Here is a 10,651-nt window from a genome sequence, read left to right on the forward strand (position 1 = left end):
GGAGACAGAGTCCCACAAGCGAGAGTTTGACCCGGAAGCAGAACTGAGTAAGCCTCGGCGAAGTCCGGAAGTGAGTTTCTCGCGGGCCGCCTGTTTTTGGTGCTGAGGGTCCGCGTGGCAGGGAAAGGAACTGGCTGCTGAGGTAAGAGCGGGACCCAGCGCCTGTCCCCAGGGCCGCTACTCACCGGTCCCCGCAGGCTCTCCCCCCGCGCTGGGCTGACCCCACGTGGACTGGGGGACTCCGCCCGTGCTGCCCCCTTCTCGGCCAGACCCGGGCTCCTGGGTTCCCGCCCTGCCCGCTGCTGCGGCTCGTCTTCCTGGGCCCTGGTGGAGCCTATATCGGTACCGAGTTAGTCCTGGCGTGGGGGGAGGCGCCCTGGAGAATTTAAACGGCGAGACTCCCCACCCCTACTGGGTTCACTCTGCTGCTAACAGACCGACGGCCCCTGGGCGCCGCCCGCCTCTTCACAGCTACCCCTCCCCCCCTCCAGCCTGCGCGGTGACCGCCCGCCCTGGACCCGTGGTTCAAAACCAGCTCTCCGTGAGTTTCAGGAATCCAGCACTCGGTGTAGCTGCGTTTGTACTATGCTTTAACGGGACACCGACTACTTAAAAATCACACTCCTATTTGGAAACCTTTGCTGTTACAGGTTATGCCTAAGGCCCCGTCCTGTAAGTACTTAATGTGAATACCTGTGTGCGCTTCAGTAGTCCCATTGATTTCAGTTGGCTTCTCATACGTTAAATTACATATGTATTAGTTTCAGAGTAGTAGCCGTGTTAGTCTGTATCTGCAAAAAGAACAGGAGTACTTGTGGCACCTTAGAGACTAACAAATTTATTAGAGCATAAGCTTTCGTGGGCTACTGCCCACTTCTTCGGATGCATATAGTATAATATATAATTATATAAGTATAATATATGTATTAGTGCTTCCAGGGTTGGGGGCTAAAATTTCTATAATTGAAAGAGATTAGAAAGGAGGTGCTGTGAATCTGAGCTGTAGTTAACTTTAATACCTTGTGTAAAAAGGTTACCCCTCCATGTCTTTGAGTCCACCTGCCAGCTTTTGTGGCTGTACAATGTTTTCCTTTCCTTGATGCTGTGTGGAAAACGTGAGAACAGCCATAGTGGGTCAGACCAACGGCCTATCTAGCTTCAGAGGGACTGAACAACTCGTACAAACAGGGAACATGAATTGAATGTTCCTCCTGGAGGAATTCTGTGCCTAAAAATTCTGCACACAATATTTGAAAATTCTGCATATTTTATTTGTCAAAATAACACAATATAATCGTGCCAGTTACAATTATTTTGGTAATTTCAAAATATCTGTCAGTATGTCTGTAACAATACAGATCAGAAAAAAAATATGCTGGTAATTTTTTTTGACAAATAGATTCCTTACTAGGCATATTAATACGGAACTTTATGTAATTCTTTTAAATTACAATACAGAACTATTTCCTGCACCAGTCAGAAGCAGTACAAAGGCTTGGGGGGAGCAAAGACGCCTGGGAGTAAACTTGGAGGGGGTTGGGTGTAGGTGAGAGGTTTTTCTTTGGGGGGCAGGGGAATTGTTACGGTGTTAGGAAGCCTCCCCAATTTAGACCCTGGCTGACCCCATGCTTCTCCCATTCAGTCAGGCACGTCTGCCCCTATCCCCATGGATCTCTGCAGCCGCCCGCCCCCATCCACAGGCTCAACACTGTCACCCCACTAGCTCCTGAGCCCATTCTCCAGTCTGTCCCACCCCCTGCCCACTAGCCATTCTGAACCTCAGTCTGTGGACACTGTGCCGGCCCGCCCAGCACTCTGTCCTAACCTGGCTCCGCAGGCAGGGTGCTGTAATGAATTCTGCTCCTGCCGCACTGAGCATAGAATTTTATATTTTCCCACATAAAATACATTTTTGCCTAATAAGTGCTGCAGTTCTGCCTTTTGCCCACCAGAGGCTACTGTGGCGCTAGAACAGCCACATGAATGAATATGTGAGAAAATACAAAAAAATGTGTTGAGACCCAGCATAAAAAGATGAGAATTTCTGGAAAGCTGTGTGTCTGAAAACAGGGCTGTGAACACAATATCTGTGAATACTGTAGTAAAAATCCATTGGAGGAGGAATTTCAGTCTCAGCACTTCAGAACTAGCAACATCAGACAGCAATTCACAATCAAGGGAACAAAGCACATGTGCACACTCCCTCTATGCATCTAGCATCATGTTTCTGCACAGGGAACATGACACATTCACTCTGCAACCAACCATCTCTTTTGGGCCAGGCTGGGAACAAGTCAGACTCTCTTCCATCCTTATGCACCTCTGTAGATACAGAGGTGAACATAGTATGAGAACCCGAATAGAACAGAGTACACATCACCTTCATCTGTTTCTTTCTCCAAGTTAAAGATGGCAGACTACGAAAATCAGTCATTGTCAGAGTCAGAGTCAGAAGAATCGGTCATCACTGATAAAGAGGTAAACTTCTTGCCAAAGGGCTTGAGCAAGATTTCCCCAATGCTGTGTGGGGAAGAGGAGGAGGAGGAGTGCAGATTCCCCTGGATGAGATCACCTAATGCTATACAATAAAGGGGGTTGGGGTGGAGGCATCAATTAGAACATCAAGCTTCATCAATTAAACTAGCAATGTTCCACCACAGCTATTGGGGGTGTGTGTGTGTGTGGGGGGGGGGGGGTGTATCTGCAGAGAAAGATCAGCCCTTCTGTCTCGTGGCCTGTTGTGGGATATCAGCTCACATTTTTTATCTGGGTCCCCTCCCCTTTAGTAAGCTGGCTTTTCTGATTACGGATGTGCTTGAGTGATAAGTCCCTGCCTTGGCCCAAGTGTTCAGCCCCTGGCAAGGGACATAATCCATCTTCTCTGGACCAATCCCTGACCAATCTCCTTCTGTGCAGCTCCAGGCAGCATTTTCCAGGGGTGCCCTGAAGCCAGGGCTGAATGTCGTGCTTGAGGGGCACAAGAAGGCTCTTAACAATGTGGTGAGTAATGTGTCTGTAGGCTGTGATTCTGGTGTGTGCATGCAAGTGCTTATATGGGAGGAGTTTGCTTATGAAGGTTGGGATTGTACATGTGGCTACCTATAGGAATCATAGAGGTTAGTGAATTAAAAACTCTTAGAGCATATATTTAGTTACCCCATACATCTTTGGTGGGGAATGCTGCAGTGGTAAAGGCTGGGTTTCTTATGGGACTAGTACTGCCGTACCAATTTTCGTTTTACACTATGAATTCCTTAAGTGAGTTGATCATTTTCTTCACTGCTGTGATGCTGAGACACCAGGGTCAATATTACTGATTGACTTTAGCTTCCAGGTAGATTACAGAATATTTTTGTTTACAATTTCATGGCCTGTGGCAACTATCAGGTTATCTCAAGTTGTTGAAGACTAAGGTGGCCATGCTGAGGTTTTGGCGTTTGGGTTATGATTAAACATTAGAAGGTTGGATAGTCAACCCATATCATGGACCAATTGTTGGAGCCCTGCACGGATACAAAATTTGGATCCACGTCCATCTGCAGTCCGCAAACATGGTCCGCGGGTGCGCATATAAAGTGGATATTGGCAGATTTGCTGGGCTCTACCAATTGTTGCCTTCTCCCCAGGATCCTGGGAAGTAGGTAGATCCCAGCTGAGGGAGTCCAGTAAAGTAACTTTTCTTTGCCTTTTGGGGTTTTAATTTTAGTGTTTGGTTCGCTTCAAATTTTTTAGAACATTTTACCTTTGCCACAAGGCTAACCTACCAAGTTTGAAGCCATTATATGTCTTTTTTGTGACCCTTTAGGTGGGTGGATCCAAAATCAGAAACTGAGCTTCCATTAGGAGTTCATCATAACTATGGTTTGACTGCCATTACTACATAACTCAGTTCCCTAGTGCATACTCACTCTCCCAGAACAGCATTTGATGTACCAAAACACTTTCTGGAGCAGTCTTGTGGGGACACTGAACTGGTATATGGCAGGCACATATGTTTAGGGAATAAAATACCTTGCTGGAAGAAGATTTTTAGCTTGTGGAGAGCTTAATAATTGGGCTGAGCCCAGTTTGTTCCAAAATGCACTTGCAAAAGGTCAGTAGAGTTGCTGGCTGGTTGGTGTGTATGCCTGCCTGACAGTATTGGATCACTGCTCCCAACACTCACTCTGCACAGCATACCCTATGCTAGTGTTATGTCTGCACTGCAATTGGAAGGTTTGATCTAGCTAAATCAAAGCTAGCTTGAGTAATAATAACAGTGACGCTCAAGGACCTGCTCTTCCCACCCAGACCCTGGGTACATACTTGACAGCCTCTGCCTGTGCTGCTGCAGCTTCACTGCTATTGTTACTTGAGTTAGCTTTAATCTGGTTAGATCAGAGCTAGCTCGGGTATGTCTATACTTGCTTCAGTCACACCTCCAAATTGCAGTGTAGATATACCCGTAGAAGCACACTCATTTGCTGTCATATTAACTTTAGATTCTTTAGTAGTAGTGTTATTTTTGCATGTCCAAGAGTGTACTGGGTACTTTCCACAATCTAAAATCAGGTTGCTGTTGCATGAAAGAGTGGGAAGCAAGGAAGGAACAAAATTATAAGATCACACAATCACTCATTTAAGTCATGGACCTGATCTGGTGTTGAACCCTGCCTGATTTCCCCTTCTCGGGGTTCTCAAACTACACCCAGACTCTTGAGTCAAACACCCCTTCTTGGGGTCTGGTTTATTAAAACATCATTACAGTTAAATGTCAGGTTAAGTCAAAACAAGTCTTACCCCACTCTGCAGTTTTTTCCCCAAAATTCAATTCATGCTGCCTGGCATTTCCTCAAGCTGCTTCTTAAGGCTTTTCAGCTCCTGCCCCTCATTGCAGGTAGCCTTTGCATCTAGCTGGTATGGAGAGCCCCTTCTTTGGTCCTCTTTGACCTTACCTCTCCACAGGAATCTTGCTGCTCTCTTAAATTGAGTTCAGCAGACAGTCTTATCTGCCTCAAAGGCCATCCTGGGGAGGCAGCTAACAAGTCAAGAGTGGGGTTGAGCCCAACTCCCTTAAAGGGGCAGCCCATCCTAATATGGACATATAGAATTGCTAGCCTTCAGAAGACAAACTTGTTGTTTTGTGTCTTGCTGTTAATAGAGCTGTCCTTCCTTTTCTAGGATGGCTTGAAGCAATGTTTGTCTGAATTCAAGCAGCACCTAGCCTGGGTGGAAAGGCTGGATGTGACCTTGGGTCAGGCACCAAACGTCATGAATCCAACCTCATATCACACACCTGACAAAGCCACCGTCGACCCTGAGGATGACTTCCAGAGAGAGATGAGCTTGTGAGAGGGGGCGACATTCTCATATGGGGTCCCAGAGTCTTACCACACACATGGTCTATCCATATACGCAACCCTAGTGTTGCATCACTATCACATCTCACCATGCACTGCACGCCTTCAGTGTCATGCCTTCCATTCACATGCTGATGTCATATCACTTTCAATCCCTAATGCATATACATGTGTAACAACTCACCACCCGTGTGTCATGCTGCTATAAACCCTCAAAATATATTCCAAAATAGATCAAGATATCTTGAAGCTTGAAATCCTTCCATGTTTTGGATTGAGATTTTGTGCTTTACCTCTTTTGGCAGGCCTGGATTATAAAATTATCAATCATGAGAAAATATTTTAGTAATACAAACCTTGGTTGCTACTTAAAATAGACTCTTAAAAACTGTGCTTTATATTCAGATAATTTAAATCTCCGCTAGATAAAAAAGCTTAAATTTAAAGTATGAAATAAGTGTTGAATTTTCTTGTTAAGAACTTTTGTTTTTAATTAAATTCAAATATATTAAGTTCTCTTTAGAGAACTGCTTCCTTACAAAATATAAACTTCGCGGGGGGAGTATATTAAACCATATCAAGCTGTATTTCCTGTGGAAGGCACTCAGGTACTTTAGTAATGATTTGGCAGTAGAAAATCCCAAAATTGAGATATATATATATATATATATATATATATATATATATATATATATATATATATATATAATATATATATATATAATATATATATATATAATATATATATATATATTTTTTTTTATATCTGTGTCCTCCTAACCAGAGGTCTTGAGGTGGTCTCTAGTTTCATGTGGGATATTATCTCCTTGAAACATATACAATGAAATCCTCCAGACTATCTTAATTTCAAGGACATGAGAGAATCATGGGCACTGCAATTTTTTGGTATTCTGTACATTCTAAACCTACATTAAATTTGCCAGGGTAGTTGCACAATGTCAACAAATTGCTTCCCTGTTAAACCAGTCTTGTAGAAGACCGTCTCCAACGAAAAAGCAGCAGCTGCAAGGTGGTAACTAATTTCCATGCCTAATTAAACAGATAATTTCTTCAAAAAATAAATACCTGTAGTACACCACTAAGATTCCAAAGTAAAAATGGAAGTTCCTGTAGCATCTTGGTGTCATTGCAATTCTGCCTATTTTATGGTTTGCATTTTACAGTACAATTTGTAAAATTGTAAACTGCACGTTAACCAGAAAAACAGGAATAGAAATACAACATGAGCAATGTGTCTCAGTTAATGTTGTTGGCACCTTAATTTCTGGGCTCTTTGCATTTTTAATGTTCCTCAGATATAGTTTTGGGATTTCATGTAAATTTTATTTATCTTGCATCAAATAGCTAATATGAGCAGAGTTCCTGATGTCCCTGCCCAGTGTGCTTTAGACCTTACTGTTAACTTTAACTTGCTGTCCCATTGTTTTCCTAGTTACCGTCAGGCCCAAGCAGCAGTGCTGAAGGCCCTGCCTTGGCTACATCACCAAAAAGTCCCCACAAGGAGGCCAGATGATTACTTTGCAGAGATGGCCAAATCTGACCAACAGATGCAGAAGGTATTAAACTTGGATTGGCATTGGACATCTTTTCTTCCTTCAGGTTCCCCACTGTGGGTTTTAGACTACATAAAGCACAAACTTTAAGATGTATCATTGTTCAATCAGTGAAACATGGTCAGACTTGAGAAGTCTGTCAGCACATATGGAATCCAGACTAGTGATCTAGTCTGTCTTCAAGAGTGCCCTGTGATAGATGCTTCAGAGGAGAGTGCAAAGAACACCATATAATGGACTATTTTGAAATAGTCTGCTCACAGGGGAATTGTAAAGTGAAATATAAATGATTATAGTAGGGAATTGGGAGTCAGGAGTGAACTGGATACATCAGATATTTTAATCCAGAGTCTGACTGTTAGGTTCATATTACAGAATTTGGTTTTTATAATATTAAAAACAGGACTTTTTCCCCAATGTTCTCATGGCCTGACAATCTTCCTGAAGCTCTGACCATTATTCCCAGGGAAGGACTTCACTATGAAAACAAGTGTGTGTGTGGGGTTTTTTTTTTTTTTTTCTTTTCCTTTTCTTACTGTTGGTTTTTCTTTGGAAGAGCAGAGGTTTATTCTTATGCTTCAATTGTTACCTCCATATATTGCAGAATTTTTCCAGTAAGAATCTCTCTAATCTTGGATTGATTGTATAATTGCATTTTTACTTAAAATCCAGTAAAAGCTTTTAATTGTTTGGGGGTGAGGAAGAAGGGGACAGATTGAATTCTGTGGCGGGGAGAGGCCAGTTCACTAACATTATCCAAGATTCAGGTCCCTTCTAGGGGAACTGCTCAATCTCATCTATAAATCCAAAAAGATTGGGCAAAAGTGATAGCTTTGTCTCACTCTGTTCAGTAAGAGCTTGTTCTCTTGAGGCTGCACTTGATCTCTGTACATGCCATTAATCTTCTGGCCAAATCTAGGTTGAAGAAAACCAGAATGCCATGAGTTTCTGCAGTGAGCATTCCCAACCTTGAGTTATCTGACCCTATTGGAGAGAGAGGGAGGAAGCTGTATCTAAAAATCACTGCATGCAATAGAGAATTTAGCACTGGATCTAGGCAGCAGCCTTAGGAGGACCTTGGGGATTTAATAAATATAGACTACATTTAGTGCATAGTGTAAAGATTTACAACATGTGTTATTTTTATACCTGAGTAATGGCCCTACTGACATGGCTTATCCAGCTCATGGTTCACATAGCCACATCTTCCTTTGCATAACAAGCACATTTGTTTCGTTTCCTAATAAGATTCGACACAAGCTTAAGAGCAAACAGGCGGCAATGGAGAAGTCTGAGAAAGCAAAACAGCTTCGTGCACTGAGAAAATATGGCAAAAAGGTGAGGAGGTGGAGAAACTTATTGGGCAAGAAGGGAATCCATCAGTGGCAAGACCCTGGACTTGTGGGGGGTGGTCCCAGCTATTGTTTGAGAACCCAGAGAGTGAAACCTCTTGGACAGCATTTCCAGCTGTTGTCTGGGGATACTGCAAAGGAGGGCCTTGAACATGAAGCTGTTTGGCCAGTTTACCACTCCTGTTCGGGGGTGTGGAGTGGGAAAATATAAAGATAGTGGAGCCCTTTTGGGAGGGTTTGGGGCAGTGGTTCTCAGTTTTGTACTGGTGACCCCTTTCACATAGCAAGCCTCTGAGTGCGACCCCCCCCCTTATAAATTAAAAACACTTGTTTATATATTTAACACCATTATAAATGCTGGAGGCAAAGCAGGGTTTGGGGTGGAGACTGACAGCTCGTGACCCCCAGTTTGAGAACCCCTGGTCTGGGAATATAGTAGGGAACAAAACCCATATTGTCTCTTGTTACAGGTACAAACAGAGGTTCTGCAGAAGAGGCAAAAGGAAAAAGCAACTGTGCTGAATGCAATCAAGAAATACCAGAAAGGTGAAGTCATCAGTCTCACCACAAGAGAGTGCTGAGGGAGCGGGAGGAGGACAGTGAGATAACAGAGCACGGCAGCATGTGGGGTGTGGTGTCGTTAGCCAAAACTGGAGAGGAGTGAGTTGGAAGAGGGCATTGCTGAACATGGAGGTGCACAGGACAGCAGTAGTGGCAGCATAAAGACTCTTAAATAGGCATTGCCTAGTGGGGGATAAAACTGCCATTAACTAATGCTGTAACTCTTACTCACATTGGAAATTCTTCTGTCTGATTCAATGGTAGCAGCTCCACAAATGTTCTGCTCTTGCAGGTCTCTCTGACAAGCTGGATTTCCTGGATGGGGAGCAGCCACCACCACATCAGGGGAAGAAGGAAGGAGATGGTGGTCAACGAATAAAGAAAGGGTGAGATGGGGGAGTTAGCAGCATTGCAGCTGGGGCCCATACATCCCCATCTGAGTTTTCAAAGCTATTTTTCAGGATAGTACCAGGCCCCAGCTATCTCCAAGATGGCAGCAGATAATTCCTAGCTCTTAATGCTAATGTTCAATCTTATGCACCTCAGGGAGGAGTTGCTGCTGGTAGCAAACACTTGCAGAGAGGAAAAGCTGGTTATAAACAAGGTGGGGCAGAGGCTGGAGTGTCTTACATATTTTTGCCCTTCTCCAATGAGAGAGGGAGACAAATGGGTCTTTTCAATAGCTGGAAATAAATCTGATGGAATCTAGAGTGACATGAGCCTCACCTAGGAGGAGCTGGATGGGAGCTTCCCACATCGCACATGAGCTTTCAAGCGAGCTCACTGAGGGAGGGTAGTGGGGACCTAGCAGAGATGACGGGTTGTTTCTGTTTCAGACCAAACGCCAAGCGACGTTACAAGAATCAGAAGTTTGGTTTTGGTGGGAAGAAGAAAGGCTCAAAATGGAACACACGGGAGAGTCACAATGATGTATCCAGCTTCCGGGCTAGTGTGGCCCACAACAAGGGCCCTGGGAAAGCAGGGAAAAAAGGTTCCAATGTGAGTGAGATGTGTGTCCGACACATTACCAGTCCTGTGCATTAGTGGGAGACGGGCCCTGGCCACAAAGGGAAGAGCTATATGTGTGTTAAGAGTGGTACATGAGCTCTGCGTATTTGGGACCAAGACTGATTAGGTGGTGGGCAAGGCTGGATAGGTTGGTTTGATATGAATGGGGGAAAGCAAGTTCCATGCCAAAGGGAATCGTGTGCAGGTGAGTGAGAAAATACCATGTTTATCCCTACCAGTGTTCTGAACTCCTGCATCAGAAAAACTGAAAGGTGAGCATCATTGCTCTGACAAGGCCCCTTCTTTCCCATGCTGTAAGGCCAGAAGCAGGGGGTGGGTTTCAAAACCAGAGATCTAAATTTGTCATTCTCTTTTTACAGAAGAGACCGGGCAGAAAGATGAGGCAGAAAATGAAGAGTCGAACCTGATAAGGATTGAGTGGGATATAGACCCTGCTTCCCAGTGGCTTTGGTTTAGTTTCTATGTATGTATGACTTGCAGGTGGTGTTCCTTGTGACATTGGAGTCTTCAGGCAGTTCTAACTGCTGTAGACCAAGCTGGATGGTGCCATTTGACGCACATGGTTGCAGTGGAAGTGCATCTACAGTCACTTATTCCTTTGTATTGTTAGTTTTTCCTCCAAGATTTTTTTCTGCTTCTCAAGCCTTGGGCCTGGCCTCTGTGAACTCATTAAATAGTGTGGACAGATCTCATTTGGTTATCGTATCTTCAGTGTTATGTTTGAGGAAGGGACCTGAAATCTGTCCCTCATTGTGACTGGGATTGGAGGATCCCCATGGCTCTTTCCACAGCTGCC

The 10,651-nt window shown here is 44.1% G+C and overlaps 1 protein-coding gene across 1 annotated transcript; it reads left to right on the forward strand.

Annotated features, from left to right (window-relative positions):
• Positions 1-55: 55 nt before the first annotated feature.
• On the forward strand, positions 56-10,547 carry EBNA1BP2 (EBNA1 binding protein 2). The gene is made up of 10 exons (XM_054037370.1): positions 56-142; positions 2,404-2,478; positions 2,917-3,000; positions 5,161-5,327; positions 6,793-6,916; positions 8,162-8,251; positions 8,736-8,811; positions 9,119-9,212; positions 9,663-9,825; positions 10,215-10,547. Exons 2-10 carry the CDS (start codon positions 2,410-2,412, stop codon positions 10,260-10,262), a joined length of 915 nt encoding a protein of 304 aa, XP_053893345.1. The 5' UTR covers positions 56-142; positions 2,404-2,409; the 3' UTR covers positions 10,263-10,547.
• Positions 10,548-10,651: the final 104 nt, after the last annotated feature.

Source organism: Malaclemys terrapin, chromosome 8 (genome assembly GCF_027887155.1).
Source record: "Malaclemys terrapin pileata isolate rMalTer1 chromosome 8, rMalTer1.hap1, whole genome shotgun sequence".
NCBI lineage: Eukaryota > Metazoa > Chordata > Testudines > Emydidae > Malaclemys > Malaclemys terrapin.